The sequence below is a fragment of the Onychostoma macrolepis genome, chromosome 23 (assembly GCF_012432095.1).
Source record: "Onychostoma macrolepis isolate SWU-2019 chromosome 23, ASM1243209v1, whole genome shotgun sequence".
NCBI classification, from domain to species: domain Eukaryota; kingdom Metazoa; phylum Chordata; class Actinopteri; order Cypriniformes; family Cyprinidae; genus Onychostoma; species Onychostoma macrolepis.
This window is the reverse complement of record NC_081177.1, coordinates 1,043,293-1,066,075: the sequence shown is the minus strand read 5'-3', so window position 1 is coordinate 1,066,075 and position 22,783 is coordinate 1,043,293. Positions and strand designations below refer to the sequence as shown.

General features: G+C 36.5%; 1 protein-coding gene across 1 annotated transcript; it reads left to right on the top strand.

Annotated features, from left to right (window-relative positions):
- Positions 1-789: 789 nt before the first annotated feature.
- LOC131531664 (alpha-2,8-sialyltransferase 8E-like) lies at positions 790-18,908 on the top strand. The gene is made up of 7 exons (XM_058762601.1): positions 790-2,049; positions 2,953-3,033; positions 3,113-3,199; positions 4,692-4,836; positions 12,218-12,330; positions 12,422-12,505; positions 17,060-18,908. The coding sequence occupies exons 1-7, from the start codon at positions 1,943-1,945 to the stop codon at positions 17,532-17,534; spliced, it is 1,092 nt and encodes a 363-aa protein (XP_058618584.1). The 5' UTR covers positions 790-1,942; the 3' UTR covers positions 17,535-18,908.
- The last annotated feature ends 3,875 nt before the right edge of the window (positions 18,909-22,783 follow it).

Below are 22,783 nucleotides of genomic sequence, written 5' to 3'. Positions count from 1 at the left end.
GCTTTACTTTACTCTGGTTTACATCCCACCCACATTCCTCTGATCAGCATTTGGTACATTATATTAACCTTTTTGGAAAATTAAATAGTTTCTTACAAACTTATGTGATTTGATAAAATGCATAATGAAATATAATCATATATATACTTGAATGTCACTGTCAATCACTATCGAGTGTTTGTAATCACTTCTGACTGAGATCCCATGTGGGTTTTGGTCAAATGATGAGGAAGAAATATGTTGTTAGTAACATTCTAGAAGAATTTTATCTGGAAGATACACAGTTACAACTTCTGTGGGGTGTGAAGAAACAGTAATGTAACTAGTAGTGTAACTAATTACTGTTGCCAGAAAGTAATAAGTAAAGAAACAATATTACTTTTGAAAGGAGTAACTAGTAACGAGTAATATATTGCATTTTTTGAGGAACTAGCCCATGGCCATAACGCGAACGCATGCGACACATTTAATTACGCCTTAGGAAAGCGCTTAATGCTTTAAGACAGTGACTAAACTCAGTAAACACATTATTAATAAAGCATATAATGTGCAGATGAATCCAGAATAAGAATGCACCGTGTTTAATTACGCGTTTTCCTCCCTAAACCTACCCCTCGCAGAATGAAATCGTATGTTTTGTCAAAAACCTAAACCTACCCGAGCGAGGCCGTACGAATTCCTCCGAATTTGCCACCTCGTGAAATATGTACAAATGTGTTGTGAGATTGCGTGTTGCGTGCGTGACTCACACTGAAGCTTTCTCTGGGCAGCTTCCGACATCGTCATGTCAGATTTCTCTCAGGCGGAGCTGTTGGGGAGTAAGTTACATGCACATGTAAAATTTGAAATTAAATTACACTGTTCTGACCTTAAATTGAATGATTACAAAGGGGCTTACATCTGAATATTTCCACAGGTTTAATTGATTTCTTTCCTAGATCGCAGTGACGGCTCTGTAATGTGAGACGCCAATGTTTCAGGAGTTTAGGACACATGCTTATTCCATAACTGTTTTATTTCCTATTTGGGTTTATGTATATGCTTTATTATTAATTTAATATTTATTTTTTTAAGACTGACAGTTTTTTTCCCCAAGGCATTGCTGGATGCCAGTTTCCTGTCAAAGCTGTATGCAAAGATTTGACAGTATCATAGCTATAAAACTGTATTTAGTCAGATTTTGTGGTGTCTGTGCTTTAAAATTTAATTATTATGATCTTAATTCAAGTGATGAAGGATTCTGAAAGTCTGACAGCAGAAATCAGTTCTTATTATTTACAAAACTCCTGTAAATAATAATAATAATAATAATAATAATAATAAATACGGAAAATGCCTTCATATTAATACAGTGCATTGTGCCCTATTTTACGAATTTTAGTGTGTGTTGAATTACATGTGAGGCAGCTGAATGTAGTCAGATTGTTACTTTTGATGTTGTAACATCTGAATTAGTATGTATCCGGTCTCCTCAATCCGGAAGCTCTCACATCATTTGAATGTGAACCCTCCATATGTCGCTTTGGTGCTTCGACCTTCAACTTTACACCAGCAGAACTTTAAAATCAAAAATGTGTGCACAAATGTGTGCTGGTACATTGTCGAAAATTATTTTTATTTTAGATATGCAATGTGAATTGGAGAAAAGTGTTTGTTTCTTAGAATAAAGGCTATATTGTGCCGTTTCCAGAGTCTTGATAATGAAACTAGACAGAGCAGCTCAAGCGGGTGTGTGTGTGTATGCCATCTTTAACCCCTCAGTCTCTCTCTCTCTCTCACACACACACACACACACACACACACACACACACACACACACACACACACACACACACACACACACACACACACACACACACACACACACACACACACGCACACACACACACACACACACACACACACACACACACTCAAACGCTCTCGTTCATGTGTTTTTCTGATGGCATTGGAGTTTCTCCGATGGATCTCCAGGCTCCTGATGGTCCTGATCGTCTTTCAAGGTGTGTGTGTGATGTTTTATTACACACGCAACACACACTCCTCCAGGTGAACATTTTCATATTTAAATATTTCTTTGTAACTATTGCCAATTTAAATGAGACTCACTGTTGCCGTTTATATATATATATATATATATATATATATATATATATATTTATAGTTATAGTTATAGTTCTCTTAAGTTGTTAATTGTCTTCGGTTTAGCCTTACATTTATATTAATTATATTTTCAGGTCGAAACGTCATTGCAGTTTTAATCAGGACTGAAATGTTATTTAGATGTATAATAGATTGTCTTGTCAGAGATACGATTGTTCAGCAGCGCATAGTAAAGATTGTTCGCAGGTGTTTCGTTCTCTGGAATCCTTCGATTTCCTGCAGTATTTCCATAGGCTACAAATCATTTTAAGTCGAGTCAATTTTATTTGACTGGATGTTTTGAACGTCCAGAGAACATTCACAATTTAATGGGAACGTCAGCACAATGTTCTTAATTTATTTGGGTTAACTGGATGTATAGCCTGTTACATATCGCTTTAAGTGCACTGTATGTATAAATGTGGGCTTAAGGGTGATAATACATTTTGCTATGAGAGAAAAAAAAATGTTCAGAATCAGAACCAGAAAGAGCTTTATTGGTATGTTTACACATACAAGGAATATGTTTTGGTGACAGAAGCTTCCATAGTACAAACAGAATGACAATGACAAGACGGATGATAAAATGAATACAAATAGCATAATTACATGGGAGAGTAGCTATAAGACTGTTTTAAGCGTAATTCAGAGCACTACAATAAGAAATCCCTTTTTGTCCAAATGGAATTAAGATTCAGTGTGACAGGTTTTGATCATGTTGATCATTTAGAGCCTTAGAAATGTGTATCAATATGATACAGACATTTAGTTAATAAGCGGCAAAAAAATGAACTTAATGTTTTGTTTCAGAGATGGGATGACGGACACGCTTCAGCTGCTGCGCTGCGCTAAACTCAGACACAAGTTTTCTATTATCAAACCGGCCAAAAGGTGCGTGAGAATCAAGATCAAGCAGCTTTCCTTCTGTTTCAGAGGACTGATAACTTAAATGTGTTTGTTTCCTTCTCAGTATAAACCTGGAGAGTTTCACGCAGGAGCTGTCAGATTTCTTGAGCTGCCCGTACAAAGCAAACACTACCGAGCGCGAGCTGAACAGGTTCGTGTGTCTTTGATGTATGCTTCTGTCCAAACTGATGAAGTTGATGTGATAACGAGTTTGTCTTGATGGAAGTTGAAGTTGAAGCACATGTTGCACATTCCTTTATCTTCATCTCCCAGTGAGGTGAAGTTGTGGAGCTGAGGTTATTGAGAAACACTTTTATGTGAAACCTCAATTTTAAAGATCATCTCAATATTTTAAGATAGAGTTTGGTAGTGTATAGAAGAAAGATATATTGTGATATTCTCAAATAAGGTTTGTTCTGAAATGTCAGTGATGCAGATTCAGCGCTTAAGATTTTGTATCTGCACAACTTGTTAAATTCCTGATCCTGCACAAAATTATTCCCTTTATTAAAAAATAAAGGCTGTTTATTGACATTAATGAAGAACAACTTAATTAATTTTACAACACATGCGCTGCAAATGCTCACAATCAAACAAAGAAACGCGCTGCAAATAAAATTCTTTATTTGGTTGTGTTGTGAGCATTTGCAGCACCTGCTGTCAAATTGATGAAGATGTTTTCTTGATTTGCTGCTGCTATTATTTTTGCATGTGTTTTTTGAAGCTGCAGCCGTTGAGCTCTCTCGGTCACCGTCATTTAGAGAATCAAAATGGTTCTTCTGTGGCATCACTCTGGAAACCCACTTTTAAAACCTTTATTTTTAATAATGTATGTAAAATTATGCACAAACGCCGTACACTGTAAAAAAAAAAAAAAAAATTCTGTAGTTTTTACAAAATAATTCTGGCAGCTGTGGTTGCCAGAATAATTTTGTAAAAAATACAGAAAAACTGTAAACACATTTACAGACCAAAACTGTAAAATATACAGTATAAAACTGTAATTTACAAACAGGGAAATTTGATTGTAAACCACTAAATTAAACAACACACTGCTATTAAAATCTGTTTTGTACCTTTAACATACTGACAACCACCATAATAAAAAGAGGTGATGAAAGAGAAAGCCACATGAAGAATCAGGTAGCTTCGCCACACGCAGAAGTATATACAAATATATATAGAAGGTGCACAGGGTCATTCATGCAAACACAAAACACCATCATGGTAACACATGATACTTAAATAATGCAATAAACTTTCATTAAACAACAGAAGATGTAACATAAAGCCCAAATGTACAAAACTGATAGCAAAAACTATTCAAAAACATGATTATTTAAACAAAATACTTTCAAATGTGGAGTGTCACGCAGGGAATTCTGGGAATATCAGTTTACAGTTTTTGACTGTAAATTATACATTGATTTGTTATTTTTACTTCTAAAAACTGTACAATTAACATTTAAAATTACATGAAATGTCTGGTTAGATCTTTTACAGTTTTCCCCGGTATATAGTGCAGGAACTCACTGTTAACATATTAACAGTTTTTTTTTCAGTAGCGTTTTTACAAAATTTTACAGTTAAAATTACACTTATTGTTTTACAGTGATATCTTTCTCTCTGTGTGTTTATGACAGAATCAGGCTGCAGTTTTGCTGTAACGCCACAGGAACATTACTCCTCACCAAACGAAACACAGCCGTCAATCAGACCATCCCGTATGAGACGAGCACTACAAGCACATTCACAATGAATGACACCCTACACAGCATGCTGCCTGAGGTGTGTGTTTCAAATACACATTTAAAATTGTCATCATTTACTCATCCTTGAGTTGTTTTAATGCCATATGCCCCTCATTCTTTTTTGTACCATGAAAAGAGATTTAAAGGGGTCCTGAACTGAGAAACCAAAATTCCCTTGATCTTTTTACATATAAGAGGTCACTGTTCTTTAAAAAAAACATCCTGTACGTTTCAGAATTCAAAACTTTCTTGTTAGTGTAAAACAGCTTTTTTACTGCGGATTCATTTACAAACAAGGCACAATTTTCAAAAAGACTAAGCTTTTGATGTGCACCCTGGTTTGATTGACGTCAGAGTTCGGTTCGTTTGGATGATGTGAATGCTGTTTTGCGAACTCGGGTGCGCACCCACGAACCGTACCCGAGTCCGCTTAAAAAGGGTGGTGTAGGGGTACGGATCATGTGAACTCCAGTACGGTTCGCTGCTAATATTAACGCAATCATACCAAATCACGGAAGTGAACCACTATTAATGACATATTATTTAATAAAATTGTTTGTCTGTGTGTTTCCTGACGAGCGTGACTGACGCGCTGCAAGCAGAGAGCTGTATATCTCATTTCTGTTCTTTAGAGCATTTGCAGTACATTCATAAGACAGATGTAAGTGCCGTTATGCACTGAAGCTTTGGAAACAAAACGAACGGTTCAAAAACATAAACTTATAAAAGTGAAGAGAGCAATGTAATGCATTTTGCCACCTTCTCCTGTGCCGCCTAAACAGCTGCTGGCTGGATGACGCAAACGAACCGCGGTTCGGACCCAAATAAAATATGAACGCAGTCCAGCGGGGAGCAATCAAACTCTGGTTCGGACCAGGCAATCGAACCAAGTGTGAAAGCACCCTTAAAGACGATGCTGAGCCGACTATATTTGATCTGACAGGAATGAGCAACACAAGTGTGAGTAACTGTTGTCTGTTAAACAGATCATTTGATATGTATTGAGTATTTATGTGTTTTTAACCTAAATCACAGCAGTGTCCACCGGTGAGAAATGTATGCTGTTAAACACAACTGTTAGCCAATTATAGCAGTGGGCGTTTACTTCCGAGTCTACAATCCACCACATCTATTCAAACAGAGTGTTCTGATGAGGGGGGTCAAAAACAGGACAGAAAATTTACACTTTTATCCACTAAATGAGTGGATAAGGGATGTCTTAGAGAGGCAGAGTCTCTCAGAAGTAAAGATGGGCAGAGGCTCTCCAATCTGTGAAAGAGTGCGTAAAAAGATTGTGGAATACTTTAAAAACAACGTTCCTCTATATGTCAAATTGCAAAGGCTTTGCAAATATCATTATCTACAGTTCATAACATCATCAAAAAATTCAGAGAAACTGGAGAAATCTCTGTGCGTAAGGAATAAGGTCAAAGACCTTTGTTGGATGCCCGTGGTCTTCAGGCCCTCAGACGTAACTGCATCACTCATCGGCATGATTCTGTCATTGACATTACTAAATGGACCCAGGAATACTTCCAGAAACCACTGTCGGTAAACACAATCCACCGTGCCATCTGCAGATGCCAACTAAAGCTCAATCATGTAAAAAGGAAGTCATATGTGAACATGGTCCAGAAGCACCATCATGTCCTGTGGGTCAAGGCTCATTTAAAATGGACTGTTTCAAAGTGGAAAGGTGTTCTATGGTCAGACGAGTCCAAATTTGACATTCTTGTTGAAAATCACGGACGCTGTGTCCTCCGAGCTAAAGAGGAGGAAGACCTTCCATCGTGTCATCAGCGATCAGTTCAAAAACCAGCATCTCTGATGGTATGGTGGTGCATAAGTGCATGTTTTGGAAGGCACTATGAATGCTGCAAGGTATATAAAGGTTTTAGAGCAACATATGCTCCCCTGCAAAACCACATACTGCAGCTATTACAATAGCATGGCTTCATAGTAGAAGAGTCCGGGTGCTGAATTGACCTGCCTGCAGTCCAGATCTTTTACCTATAGAGAACATTTGGTGCATCATTAAACGAAAAATATGTCAAAGACGACCACAAACTCTTCAGCAGCTGAAAACTTATATCAGGTAAGAATGGGACCAAATTCCAACAGCAAAACTCCAAAACTCCCAGACGTTTTCAAGCTGTTTTGAAAAGAAGAGGAGATGGTAAACATGCCCCCGTCCCAACTATTTTGAGACCTGTAGCAGGCATCAAATTTGAAATGAGCTCATTTTGTGGATAAAAGTGTAAAATTTCTCAGTTTAAACATTTATGTTATCTATGTTCTATTGAGAATAAAATATTGGCTCATGTGATTTGAAAGTCTTTTGAAAGTCCTTTATCTACATAGAAGGTATGTGGCTTAGGTAAGGGCAAAAATTCTCCAGAAACGGTTTTACATGTGCATTTACAACCCTAGAATATCTCCCTAGAATTAAATGGTCTGTTATTGGTTTATTTGGAAGGGTCATGAATAATAATGTTGAGCTCTGCTCTAATTGGCTGTTTCACAGTGTGGCTCATTTCAGTAGCTCACAGGAAGGAAACACAGGGAGGAAAATATATATTTCAATACTTTCTTTCGCAGTTATATTGTCTGGTAATTATACTGTATATAAAATGCGGGCATCAGGGAGCCACTATTAATATGCAGGGCACTGAATCTGTTTTCAAATGCACAATCTTTTTTTAGTTTCACTTTCGCTTTCGAGATTCACGAAAAACATCAACAAGGGTGAGTGAATGATGATGTAATTTAAATGTTTTTGTGAATTATCCCTTTAAAATTCATTAACTGTTTAACCCTCTGGTGTTGTTCAGTCATTTTAGGCTGGAAAAAAAAATGTTTTTTAATTATAAAAATGTAAAAAATTCGCTTCTTCATCCGAATGATGCAAAACGCGGTGACTTTTATGGCAGTTGCTACGTGAATTTAAGCAAGTATGCCTAAAAACACTGCTCAGTAATAAAGAATACACAGCACTGAACATATGGCAATATCTAAGGGCTGCATAGTATTACAAAATATAACAATTTTCTTTTTTTCTTAAATACTGCATTAATTGAAAAAAAAAAAAAATATATATATATATATATATATATATATATATATATATATTATAATTGAGTTTTTTTTTTACATTTTATACAGAAATTAGTCCATAATTTAGATAAGAATATTAATTAGTAACATGAAATACACTCAAAATGCAAAATATTAAATAAAAACACTGAAATGAAATATAGTATATTCATTTTACAAAAATAAAATTAGTACACAATTATGGCCTTCAGTCTGTTTTGACCGTGAACAACAAAAATGTGACTCCCAAAGGAACAATACCAGAGGGTTAAGCAGTGTCTTTGTTTGCATGTTGTTCTCATAGTTTGGGAACAGATTTGTTCTCTGAATGTGAAAAAACCTGTCAAACCAGTCAAGCCCTGCAAAGTGTGAAGGCTGACCATAGCCTCTTTTTCCCAGACATGTCCTGGCCGTAATTTCTAAATTGCCCAAAATTTCGGGTTTTGGCTTTGTTTACCTATTGTTTTCATACTTGCTGGAGGTAATGACTTTAAAGTAGTTTAACCAATAGTGTTTAAGCATTGTGTATTATCGACCAATCATGGCCTACGAGAAGGTGGGATCTACAGAGAATGGTCAAAGCAATGCAAATATTTGTACATCTAATGTATGAAGACTTCAGGTCCATTTCTTGACAGCTATAGAAGAGTGGGCTGGCAGACATTAAGGGTGGGCATTTTTTGGCAGAGGCGAGGGAATACAGTCTAGATATTTATTCTGTAGTTATTGCTATATTAACTATGCAACTTTATTGCAGTGTTTTTTTAAGTACACTGCGGAAAAAAAGAGCAATATCATGCTTTCATGGGCAGCCTAGCAAACCAAAGAATATCATGCGCTGTCACAACAAACTAAACTTTTTTTTTTCTTTATTAGTAAAAAACAGTCCTCTTTTGTTCTTTATCTGGATCATTGTTTCTACACTGGTGATTCTTTTTAAATAACTTTATTTATACCAAACACCATAATCATGTCTAGAACATCTGGGGGACCAATTGTTTTGAGGAAAATAAAAAGACCAGGCCTGCTAATAGTGTTTATTTAAAGGAACCAAATAAATAAAGGATTTAAATGGATTTAGGGGAATGAAAAAAAGAACAGTAGAACAAGAATAAGAATTTTTGTAAAGTAATCAATCTGAACTACAAATAATATTTTTATTTTAAAACTTACACCCATTCAATTTTAGTTGTATTCATAATATGTTGAAAAAGGAAAAAATAGAAAATATTCTATTGTCGTCACCTTCAATTATGAATTGTATGGATCGCACAACTGACAGCCTTACTTTCAATTAAAAATGGCAGAATTTGAAAAAAAAGTTGAATAGTTTGCATCACTGGATATCGTTGGTCATTTGTAATTGTAATTTGTAATTGTAAAACAATTGTCATATTACACGTTTAGATATAGTAATGAACGCAACTTTCTTTGCACAAGTTCTTATTTCAGTGTTGTTGTTTTTAACATTGTGGTCATTTAAGCAGGCAGCTTGTCTCCTACATTCAGTTTCCATTCTTCCATTATGCATTATCAGCAAGTCAAAAGGGGTAAGGTTTCAACTGTGTACATGCTTTTTATTATGTTCTTGCCACATCCATTCAAAGAATGCACGTTATTGAGTGAGCAGGATTTTCTGGAAAATTAATTCAACTGCTCAGGTAATTTCATTGGTAGGCTATCATATATCATATCATATATATTAAACACCCTGTAATAGTAGGCAAATATTTCTGCCCATTTTCACTCGTTGTCAGGTGTTATTTTATGATTGTTAGGGAAGTCTTCAGCTCTCATTAAACTTCTCAAAATACAGTCAACTTCAAATTGGTTTTAAACACTGCACAAAATAATGAACGCAATCTTAATTCTGATTAGGTGACCCACCCCTACCCATGCCTGGAGCCGGCCTCATAAGACAGGGGGTTTCGCACCGAACATTTTCATAGTTCCTAGAACTACAGGCAAAAGTACCCGCTTTTTTACCTAGTAGGAACAGTTTTAGTTCTAGGAACTCTGTTTAGGGAAACTAAATTAGCTCGTATTTCAGAGTAGGGTCTGATGCTGCCTTCACGTGCTTATGGAAACTTCCTGCTTTCCACTTCTGAAGTTTTAATTACGAGTTTGTCGTGTTCAAGTGCTTTACTTTCGGAAAGAACAGAAATCATGGTGGATAGCCTGTTCATTCTGGCCTGTTTCTTGGGGAAATTTTATTAAAGCCAAAAAGTATTAGAAGAAATTTAGTCAAAATCCAACATTTGAGTCCCATTCATTGGTAGACATATAAACATTCACAGCTCTATCTAGATATTCAGCTGGCTGACGATTCCTATTTTTGTTGTGATCAATACATACAATAAGCATTGCTTTGTTAATTTCAGTATATACATAAATATACAGGACTGTAAGGCAGGAGAAAGCAGAAGTTGTGAGAAAAATGAATAAAAGTTTACAGTAGGCTAAGGTTCAAAGTTCAAATTTATTTCTAAAGCACTAATAAAACAACAATGTTGACCATAGTGCTGTACAGACAGTAACACAATAAGCAGAAAACAACATTTAAAAATGGATCGTATGCATATATCTAAATGAGTAATATAGAAGAAACCTTTAAAAACAAATCGAAATTCATCAGAAAAGGCATACATAACACTAGCAACCTTCTGTTACGTCCTGAGACGTATTTTATTTACGTTTGTTCTATGTGCCTTGTGGTGTGCTTTCTTTTGTTGTTTTTCTTTCTTTCTTTTTTTTTTCCATGTCTACTGCTGTCACTGTCGTGGAGGTGATTAGATTCACCTGTTGCTGATTTGCTACTCCTTCAGCTCAGCTCCACTGATTGGCTGCACTCAGGAGGAAGCCAGCATATAAAGCCAGCACTGTCTCAGAGCAAACTGAGAGGGATGCAGACTAACTTGTCACATGGGCTTCTTTCCGCTGGTGCCAGATAATGTTATGTTTTGTTGCTATTGAGTGCTAAGCATTGGTGCTACTGTGGATTTAGTTGGAGACTTGTTGTTTTGTTTAGAATTTAAGTGTTTTGTAAGGAAACTTGTAGGGAGGTGGGTGCCTTTTTCTTTAATTGGTTTTCTCCTGGTTATCTGGGTAGTCAAGGAGATAGGGAAGTTAATCTTGTTATTCATTTGCTTTTGGTTTATGTATAGGTAAGTTATGGTTAAAACTGAGTTGGAAATCTTTTTGTTTGTTATGTTGGCCTTTGCCCCCTCCTGAAGCTTATGTTTCAATTTATCTTTTTCTTATGATTTAATAAAGACTTAAGTTATTTTGTTTGGAGGTGTGTTATTGGGGCTGGAGACAAGAGGGGCTCCCTGTGCTTTCTTTCTCTCCAAAATTTGTTACTGCTAGGTTCATTACCTCTAGACTAAAAGAGGGCCAGCATGCAACACTTCACGCTTATCTTTGATCGAACGCTACCATAAAGAAATATGTTTTCCAATGGCTTTTAAACTGCCTGAGTGTCGCTGCGTCACTAACATATAGTGGCAGGCTGTTCCATAATTTAGGGGCAGCAACCACAAATTTGCGATTCCCCTCTAGATTTCATCTTAGACTGAGGAACAACGAGAAGTTTCTGTGACTGAGATCATAGGGCTCTCATTGGCTTTTGTTCCTTAATTAAATCAGCAATATAAGATGGAGCTAGACCATGTAGAGATTTAAATACAAATAATACAATTTTAAAATTAATCCTAAAGGAAACAGGCAGCCAATGCAATGATTTTAACACCGGGGTGATATGATCTAATTTACAAGTGCCTGAGAGCACTCTTGCAGCCGCATTTTGGACCATCTGCAATCTGTCTAAAACTTTATTTTGATCACCGTAATATAGCATGATCAAAATCATGAGTAACTTTTCCCAAATCTTTCTGGGATAAAAAAGGCTTAATCTTAGAGATCATCCTCTATTTGAAAAAGCTCTTTCTGACGATATCATTTATCTGCTTGTCAAATTTCGCAGACCATCCCTGCTACTGCTGCTGTTTCTCTAATTTGCCATATTTAAATGTTTCCCAGTTGTAAATACGACTATAGGGAGGCCATTCATGTCCAATATACGACTAAGAAACTCATATTTAAGATCATTCCGATAGCATTTGAAGGCAGCATATATCTTATTGGTGTGACATCACGCCCTCAGCCCTGCATTGGAACACAAAGTCAAAATCCGGACAGGCAATTCCAGGCAAATCTGGCCAATTCTAGCAAATCCCAGCCAGAATATGTTTGGGTAAAAAAAAAAGTATGGTCAGCTTATCAAATGTAATAATTAGTTTTCTCTCGGTGTGGGTGTGTGTGTGCAGGATTTCCCCTGGAGCGGTCGTCGTCTGGGTCGGTGTGCTGTGGTCGGCAGCGGTGGGATTCTGAAGAACAGCAGCTGTGGACGTGAGATTGACAGCGCAGACTTCGTCATACGGTAAACACATCCCATCATGCCTTGCTTCTCAACACTTCCATCAGTAATCATGCGTCCTTCCTGTTAACACAAAGTTTTCTCTCTCTTTCAGGTTTAATTTGGCGACAATTAATGACAGTGATGTTGGGCTGAAGACAGATCTGGTGACCATCAACCCCAGTCAGATTCAGAAAGAGTCAGTATCCATAAACACAAGTTTAACTAACATTTAAATAAGCATGTTTCAGATTCGATTTGATTGGATGAGTTTAAGCTCTCAGTAAGACGAGTTCTTGTTTTTGATGATTGCAATTTCTAAATAATTCTAACAGCTTTATGTAAAAACGCATTCATTGGCCATTTTTGACATCCCTTTATAGTGGTTTGGATGCACAGTTACCATTTGAAAACTAGCTTTAACCAGATCCTGCTCAAACTGTATCTGTAAAATGTTAGGACCTTATGTAGTGCCGGCCCATTTCAACTCTGCATTCGTTGTGTTTAGTCTTCTGGTTTGTATTTCCATGTGTGAGGTAACTTCTTATAGATTTATGAACGAACCACGCATTTGCAAATCTTCCCAGGCTTTTAACATTTATGACATCGCCTTCAAACATTACAACACTCATGGTAACTTTTATTAACTCTACAATAAGTAACTGAACTAATTACTCTTTAACAGCAAAGCACAGAAACATACAGAAGTTCAAACACAAAATTCTAAAGCTGGTTTCACTGGCACATAAGGTCTATACTCTGTGGTTATGATTTGGCTCATCTGTCAGGTTGTAAAACATAAACAATGCTTTAAATGGGAGCACTGGGGAAGCATTCAGCTACACCCGGTCTTGTATCTCCAAACATGTTTTTTTATTATTATTACAGGCTTTGTGTGATTCACATATTGGTAGTCATATATCCGCCAATATTTGGCTTTTTTTTTTCAAATATCGGCATCTAAAGTATAAGTGTGTTTATTTGACACATTTTTTTTTTTTTATTATAATTTTTTTAGTTATTTGAACTTATAAGAATTAAAATAAATATTATTTATTTTAATATACAGTGCCTTGCAAAAGTATTCATACCCCGTTATCCCCCCCCATATTCTGTTGCTGCCTTATGTTAAACTGCTTTAAATTTTTATTTTTTTTTACTCGCATTGGAATAATTCTTTAGAGACTTCATGAAATGTCTGTAACATACTGGTTAAAATTCCTCTGCTCGCAGTGAGCTTTTTCGGTGCATGTCTCTTTAAATAATAATGATCCCATCTGTTCCTTGGGGTGTCAAGTCACCTTTATTTATATTGCACTTTATACAGTATTGATTGTGTCAAAGCAGCTTTATGGTGTCAAAAAGAAAACAATTTGTCAATGATTGCAAGAGGACAATAACAGAGTTATTTTCAAGCTAAAGTCAGTTCAGTTGATGATTCAGTGATGTCATCATCCAGTTCAGCTCTCTTCCAATAGTGTCTGTGCAATCAGTTAAGTGTCCCCAACTAAGCAAGCCAGAGGCGACAGCGAAAACTCCATCGGTGACAGAAATTGAGAAAATAACCTTGGGAGAAACCAGGCTCAGTCAGGGGGAGCCAGGAGGGGGGTCTAAAACAGTTCTGTAGTGACGTAGTGTACCCTGATTGGTCAAACGTATAAGAAACACTGGCTAACCGGAATTTTAAAAAGCCATATAACAATATTTACTCCACTAACATGGAAAACAGCAATAATGGCATTTACCTGTTGTCTGAAGCATTATGTTCCTTTCTCAGTCTTGATGATATGTAACACTGCAAGTTGTCATAGGAGATTTAGTCAGATTTTTGTACTCTTTTAATCGTGTAAATTTTCCGTTTACATTCCATGTCCGTTACCGTTAATCCGCGACACACAACAAAAACCGCTCCGTTCTCCATTCACCGGTTGTCGATGTTTGTAAATGCCGCAAATAAAGACGTCGCTGTCAGCCGATTCAGAGTTCCTGCTGCCAGTGCGAATGCAACCAGGAAAACGACCCCGGGGGGAAATTGGTTCTCTAGGAACGACCCTGCTGGCTAGTTCCTATAACTAAGTTCCTAGAAGTACGCGTTGCGAAAGCACCTTAATATTAGCGTAGATGCCATTCCTCTTACAATGTAGAGAGTACAATGGGTGTTATGGGAAGTGTTCCCAGTTCTGGTTGACCTAATTAATGCAGCCTAACAATTCTTTAACGCGGTGGTTCTCAATCATTTTTACCCCAAGGCCTCCCTCCTCCCCCTCCTCCCCAAGTCAATATTGCAAGGCCCCTGCAACCTTTTCTATTCATAAAACCTTTGTATTATTATTGTGTTATTACTTTTCAATTCCATGTAATTATTTTTAAACTAAACAAATTCAAGATAGATTTAAACATTCAGTGTTCTTTGCGAACATACTTTGCAAAAATGTCACCCTGGCTGTGCACCCTGGCAGATATTCTTTACAACTTAAAAATATGTAAAGCTCATTTATACTTTAAAGCTGCAGTCCGTAACATTTTTTGGTAAAAAAACTAAATACGTTTTTGAGCAAGTACATAACCAGCCAGTGTTCAAAACTATCTCCTTACCTTTGCCCGATTCGCAATGGTAAGCTTATAATAATTTGAGTGGTACTGGTAGGAATTCGCAGGAAATTTGAGGCATGCCGCTGCGTCATTATCTCACGTCTGTAAAACATAAATAAGTTGTTCCAGATAATAGGCTATATCGCATGTGAGGATCCTGCAGGTGACGGATCGTTTATAGCCTTTTCTCACAGCAGCTGGAATAATAAAATTTATCATTTTGATGGCGGATTGTGATCCAGAAAGGATTATGTATGACATGTGACTTAAATTAAATTATATTCCAGTTTTAAATGTGCATCTGATAACAGATAGCCTACGTGGGATTACACAAGCTTTGTATTTTATAAAGACAACCAGTTCTAAGGAAGAATAATTTGCTTTTTGGGTTAATTGAATTTCTTTATATGAAATTTGTATGGTATGAAAATTAGAGATTAGACTGTACAGAAATTGGAATCTACATGTAACACTACACACTACATACACTTAGTCACGCAATACGGATGTTGTTACCATTAATAATTTGAGAACATAATATAACAGTAATAATAATTTGCATGGTTTGATGTGATATGGTCTAAGCGACCGTTAGATTTAACCACCATAGTTAGCGCGATTTATTGTAATGCTTTTTTCCTCAGTTGGTCAGAACAATGCAAATTGTGTCAAAGCATCTTTACGTCAGCTTGATATAAAGCTGGGTGGCTTTATATCAGATTTACAGTATTTAGACAGGGAAATAGTGTGTTAAAATAGTGTCATTCTTCAGCCACAAAATCAGCAGTTTAAATCTAGGCTGCAGCAGAGTCAGATTGTGCAGAGGACTCATCTGGTTCCTGTGGTCTTGCCCCGATGGCCGTCTAGGAGACAGGGTCTTCGCTGGGGATCAATCTCTGGGGCTCATCTAATGACAATATCCGGTGAAAATTCTTATTTAGGCCATACTTCCAAGACGTAGGCTAGAATTTGTGATTCCTAAATAAAGTATCCACACTGGTGCGGTGACTGACAGCCACACATAATCCTCAAAACATTTGATTAATCCGTGCTGGATCCATGCCGGTGCACAACCCACATAATGAAGATAATTCTGCAAATAACTGCAATTGCGGGTTTCAAATAGAGATGGCAACAGAGGCAAAACTTACTGAGTGCAGCTTTAACAAATACACACAAGTCAACCTGCCATACCAAACAAGACCACAGGGAGACGCCGAAGGATTGCATATAAACTACTATATGGATCCATTCAGAATCGCTAAACATACCAAATTTAAAAATTGTGAGGAAATTAATATAAATAAATAAATAAATACAACATTCAGAATATGTGGAAACGCTGCAGTCTAAAGGCAGCTCAAGGTCATCAATGAACAGTTCCTCTGTCAGAACAGAAGGAATCATGTCTGTGTGGAGCAACTGATGCCCATATATACATAAACGCCACTGATCCTCTCAGACTTCTCCAAATAATGTTTCTTTGGCAAGCATCCGTTATAAAACTCACTGTACATTCATTTTTACAACTACGTGAATATACTGAACTGTGTTCAAGCAGAAATATCGGTTATTAAAATATCATTAATAACTGATACCTGATACTGAGAGCTGTAGTTTGTGTATCATATGCTCATACAGTGATCGGGTGTTTTGAGCCGCCATTCAGTCTGTATTTCTCACAGCACGATGAGAAACAGCTTGAGCTGCTCCGAAACATAGAATATCACAGAATACATAGAGGAGAGGTGGTGCTGTTATTTTTATTATTTACATTTATCTAAGATTAATCAGAAAATTTGTGAAATTAATATACTTTAATTAGAAGATATCTCGAGCGAGTGGCAGACATGCCAAAAACCTAAATGCTGAAACTAAATGCAGAAAAAGCTAAAAAAGTGAACATTTTATCCGATCTAGAAATCATGAAGCATGCTCATGGTGCGGACACTAGTCTAATATTTACATACTAATTAATTTTCAAAACTACTGTGTTTGTTAATATAAAATAAGATTATTAGGCTATATGCTATAAAAAATGTTGCATTTTGTAAAATGAAAGGACTATCAATAAAACATTTTCACTGTGCTTGATTATCTGGTCTTCTTTCAGTGGATATTTAGAGTGTTTATGTAGAACTCTGTGTGTGTTTGTGTGTAGATATGCAAACCTGGAGCAGAATCCGGATGCGCTGGTGGAGCGGGTCAGTGTGTACGGAAACGCCTCTCTTGCTATGCCCGCCTTTGCCTACACCTTCTGCACTGTACTGTCAATCAGAGCTCTTAACGCCCTCTATCCAGTCAGACCTCAGCAGCCGGTGGCGTTCTTCAGCCCGTATTACCTGCAGACACTGGACCGTTTCTGGAAGGGGCGTGGCCTGAAGTCGATCCGCCTCTCCTCTGGGTTTATGTTAATTAACACAGCGCTGGAACTGTGTGAGCATGTGCATGTTTACGGATTCTGGCCATTTGACACCGACCTGCAGGACAATCCCGTTCCATACCATTATTACGACTTAAAAAGACCGAGCAAACGCATGCACAAAATGCCGGAGGAGTTTGTGCGGCTTCTGCAGCTCCACAGCCAGGGGGCGCTAACACTGCACCTGCAGCCCTGCTCCTCAGACACAAGCTGACATCTGCATGCATAATAAAATATATTGAATATTCAATTTTTTGTATTGGGTGCAATAGATTGTTAGCAGGCTTTAATGTTCAAAAAACACATTATTTTTCACATACGTTGCATTGTTATAGCTCCTCTTTCTAGCCCCTTCTTTCGAAAAGCTCAGTGTGCTCTGCCAGCAGACCCAGTGCATTGTGATTGGCCGAACACCTCAAACATGTGTCAGAAATGTAACACTGCTCACCATAATTGTGAGCTTCAGCTTCCAAAGCAATTATAAAGACAGTTATTAATGTCGTCAGTTTGAGCCCGAGTCAGATTCTAAAAATGCAAATGACCAAGCTGATTGATTTGAACCAACTTTTCAAGCATGAAGGTGCACTAAGCAATTTTTGAAAAACGCTTTTGACCGCAGCGTCGGACCATGTCCCAAAACACACTTGCAGCCAGTCAGCAGTAAGGGGGCATGTCTTGTTATGATAGAGAGAAGAGAGCACTCAATTTGAGTGTACAGGATGGATATTAGCAGATTGACTATAGATAGAGAGAACTGGAAGATAAAAAAGAGTAAAATAACAGAGGAGAAAAACATTAAAAAGAAGGGTTACGACCAGGCAAGAGGTGGGACCCGTGTAAATATCAGAGCATCTTTCCAGCGGTGGAGAGAACTCAAGAGCGGGAAGGCCTGGGGTTGCGTTGTTTCTTTTTGATAGGTGAGTAACCTTGATTTTGCTTCGTTTCACACAACTTATTTGTTTTTCTTTTGTTTGAATAGGCTTGTGTGTCATTTTTCCAGGATCGTCGTTGCCATAGTTGTGTATGTATTGTGTACGGTGGAGATTTCAAAAGAGGGGCAAGGTCCTGTTGAGGTATGGGTATGTTTGTTTTGGTGCTTAAAACATCGTTTGGCAAAAATCGCTTAGTGCACCTATAAGCAGAATGTATCAGAATGCTTCATTATAGGGTCCAATTTTGGTGGCCAATCGATTTTCACCAAAATTGGCACAAATAATCTTCTGACTGTGCTGGCAAAAAGTTATCAAAAGATTTTAGATAGGCCAAACTGTTCTCATAAAGCGTGTACAAATTTGACGAAGACTATTTTAAAAGAGTACAAAGACATTTTTATTGGCCATAACTTCTAGAGAAAAATAGAGCCGAAACTGGACTAAGATGAATATGAAAGAGGATTAGAGCCAAACAATTCCAAACAAAACCATCTCGAGGTTAAGGTCATTATAATGCGAGATTAAACTCGTTAAATTTCATGAAATAAAATGTTGAGAAAAAAGCTCATTATATTTAGAGAAAAAATGTCTAAATAAAATGCTGAAAATAAGCCCTGGTGTCATGTTCATTTTATATAGCTGGACAAAATAAAACAGCATCTGCAGTGGCGTAGGTCGGAGCGTAGCTAAAGCATGATGCGATCGACCGGACTTCAAGCTTTTTGCTGATCTCGCTCTTCTTCCTTTACTCATCACATATTGCATCGGAAAAGTGGAAATCAATGAGTGTTTAATAATAATGTGTTAATAAGGGTAGGCAGGCTAGGGAGGGCTTTGTTGTCCCAATTAGCAGCATGTAATAGATGAAATCATTTACACTATGTTATTATTGCATCATGTTAATGTACAGCAATATTGAGGTGCAAGTAGTATCTGTCACTGTTTAGAAGTATAAATGGCATATTACTATTTGCACTTATTGCAAAGATCTGTTGTAGTGTAAATAGAATGGCTATTTTCACTTAGTGTAAACAGCACATTGCTAAAAAAATGCTGCTGTTGTCGTTTAGTGTAAATAGAATACATTTATTTTTTATTTTTAAATAGCGGCTGCCCTAAACTAAAACCATATAGCATTACCATTAATGGCTGGAGAGATTACAGTCGTTTCGTTCTATGGATGGAGGCATACACAACTATCATCGATCCCAAAGTAATAGACATAGAATAGTTTTTCTCAAAACACAATGACATTTTTCTTGTAATTTAATGAGATAATTCTCAACATTTCATTTCGACTTCTTTTCTCAAAATTTAACAAGTTTAATCTCTCTAAATTTAATCCTCTTCCGTAGATGAAAGTCCATTTTATCATGCAGTAAAAAAGATTGCAGAGCAAAGAGGACACAGACAATGTGCCAACAGACAAGACAGGGCAGGTTCGTTTTGATATTCATTCTGTAAGTGTTATCATGAAATTTAAATGCTTTGAGCTGTTTAATGTGGCATGACGGACTGCCACATGTCAGTTCAAATGGCACATACTGATAAGCTTCCTCTTTATACACAAAATACACATGAATGAACATATGAGGCCGTTAAAAGACACAGTACATCTTACTAAAATGTATTGTGTCTCCCATAATCGCTCAATTACATTTTCAGAAAAGCCACTCAGTGTTCATAAACTCTAAATAAATGGGTAATTTGTGGTTACCATGGTTTAACTATAGCAACCATGTTTTGTATGGTTTTATTTGTAGTAAAACCATGGTTAATTTTCATAAGGGATGCAACTGTGTACAAATCAGTTGTTAATTTTAACCACCACTGAGAAGGACTTTATTTATTATATAATTTCCTTTCAAAAAAATAACATTCACTATATATATATATGTACAAATGAATCGATATTGAATAGCAAGCTTATGAATGACTCCCTGGAAGGAATAAATCTCACTCCAAGCTGAACTCAAAAGTTGGAAGCCCTGTTTGAAGTAAGTTTACGTTTCAGGTTTCCTGAACAATTTTTTATGAAAGTCAATGTATAAGTTTGATCTTTTGCTCCAACAGAATCATCAGCAATAAGACAAATAAGAGTGTTCCAGTAGCCTTACATTCATCATGGAAATATTTAATACATGCAGTTCAGTCACAGTAGGAATGTATATAATGTGGGGTAAAGTGAAGTAATCAGATTCATTCATGCTTTTTTGATGCCAGGTTTTGCTAGGTTACTAATTTTCTGTCATAGTCTATGGACCCCCTGAATTAGTATTGGGTGGGTTAAAGGTAGACTTAAGATACGGTGTTTGCAGGGGTGTTATTATGACACTTTTTTGCTCAAGTCATTGATTTATTTGATGACTTAGGCTATGTTAAGCTGGTTTATACAGCCCCCATAAACAAACAATAGTTTCTTAGAAATGTTGCAACAAAGGAAGATTGACAGTGCTTTATGGAAAGTTGAACAAATTTTACAAGGTAGTCTCTTTCGCTGCTACTGGCAATAAAACTAAAGGTGTTTTAATAACTGTTAGAAGACATTTAAACATCTCCATATTAGACAAAAACTGTGATAATGATGGCAGATTAACTCATACAAAGACTTTGATTAAAAATAGGGAAATAGCTTTTCTCTCAGTTTATGCACCATTTTTCATGCAAGAATATATTTTGCCTAAAAAGGAACATCCTTCCTCTATTCTTTTATGTTCCCTTTACCCCCACCTGTTGGTTATTGGAAGAAACTCAATTCAGTAATTTCTTGTTACATCTTACTGTTTCCATTTTACAGTGCAGCATAACAGATGGGAGTTGGTCCTTCCCAAACTTTGTTAAACGCTGACGTTAAACGCTAGTAACTAGTTACTAGTAGATAGTAGTTTAGACTTTAGAAACTTGGAGTATTACTTTCAACATTGTCAAATCCTTTATATCTTCATTTTGATGTAAAATGTATTTATATTACTGTATTTTTTTTTTTTCTCTGAACGACTATTAGCTTTATTTTGATTTTCTGCTCTGCAATGTCTTCTAATCCCCTATAACTGCATCATAAGAGGTGCATCATAATGTATATTGTAATTTTTATGGTACTGAAATAATTATTTAATTTAAAAAGCAGTTGTTCACAAAAACAAAGAAATTCTAGGCTGTGTGTCTTTGGCACCATGGCCTGAAGGTACTCAAAAGTTTTCGGGCAGCGCCACCTTGTGGTTAAAAAATTATGTTGCCTGTTGTCATAAAACTGCTTTTTACTAAAAAACGATAAGTAGTTTTGATACATTTCTTTTGTGTTTTGAACAAACCAAGTTAAGTCAACTAGAAATTTCTCATCCAGCACCCGTACGATCAGCACTGGTGCCCCTCAGGGTTGTGTCCTCTCCCCACTGCTCTTCTCCCTCTACACCAATAAGGAATAAGGTAGAATTTCCTTCAAAAGAAGAACAACATTTCCTCCAGTAGAGGAGATCAATCTGATGAGTAAGTGATGTTTCTTTTTTGCATTAGTTAATGTGTTATTGTGACATAACCTTGAACACATTTACTAGTTGGGTTGTTCCCAAACTACAACATGATGAATGCTACACATCTAAGAATGTTTAGACCATGTTTATTATTAATACTCTGTTCACAAATAGATTTTAATAGCGGGCGAAACAATAATAATCAGTTTCTCAGATATAAAATATCCTTTTTTATAGTACAAAGTACATCCTTTTATAGTACAATGCATGCGTGAGTCTGGCTCATACATACTAGGCTATATGACTACTAAATCATAGCTGGGTTTTCCCAATCTATAATTCCTCGCTACAATGTTTGAAATCGAGTAAAATGTTTTGAATATGTTGGGCAATTCATTGTATTTAAATTTCTTACGGCGCTATGATTGTCACATGTTGACCTAGTTTCCTTAGTTCCCTGATTAGTTAATTAGCACACCTGTTTCTGTTTCCCCTTGATTACTTTGAGTATTTAAAGCCTGTGTTCTCCCCTGTTTCTTTGTCTGCTATTATTTGATCATTGTGTTTTGCTACCCCTCGCTCCTGGATTATCTCTGTTTGGATTTTTATTAAAAGACTCTGTTTTCTTTACACTCCTTCTTCGTGCGCTTTATTAGCTAACACACATAACAATGATGTTTTAATGCTCTATATAAAACAATAAAAGTAATATGAGGGTACACTGTAACACGATGAATGCTACGAGTCTAAGTATGTTTAGAACATGTTTATTATTAATAGCCTACTCTGTTCAAAAATAGATTTTAATAACGTGCTAAACAATAATTAGTTTCTCAGATATATATATTTTTTACGATAGTACAAAGCATGCATGAGACTTTGGCTACAAAACCTATATATATATATATATATATATATATATATATATATATATTTATTTATTTATTTTTTTGGTTGTTTGTATTTTATTGAATCAGATACCTGCACCAGAGATGAATCCTGATGTCTCTTCAAACTGTTTTCCTCTGAGAGCGCTGTACCAATATTCTATGTTAAAACAA

Bases quoted from the DNA above. Each gene is read 5' to 3' on its own strand.
- LOC131531664 (XM_058762601.1), top strand. From the start codon at position 1,943: ATGGCATTGGAGTTTCTCCGATGGATCTCCAGGCTCCTGATGGTCCTG. The intron at 4,837-12,217 runs GTGTGTGTTTCA...GTGTGTGTGCAG, and splicing joins TACACAGCATGCTGCCTGAG to GATTTCCCCTGGAGCGGTCG. The intron at 12,331-12,421 runs GTAAACACATCC...TCTCTCTTTCAG, and splicing joins AGCGCAGACTTCGTCATACG to GTTTAATTTGGCGACAATTA.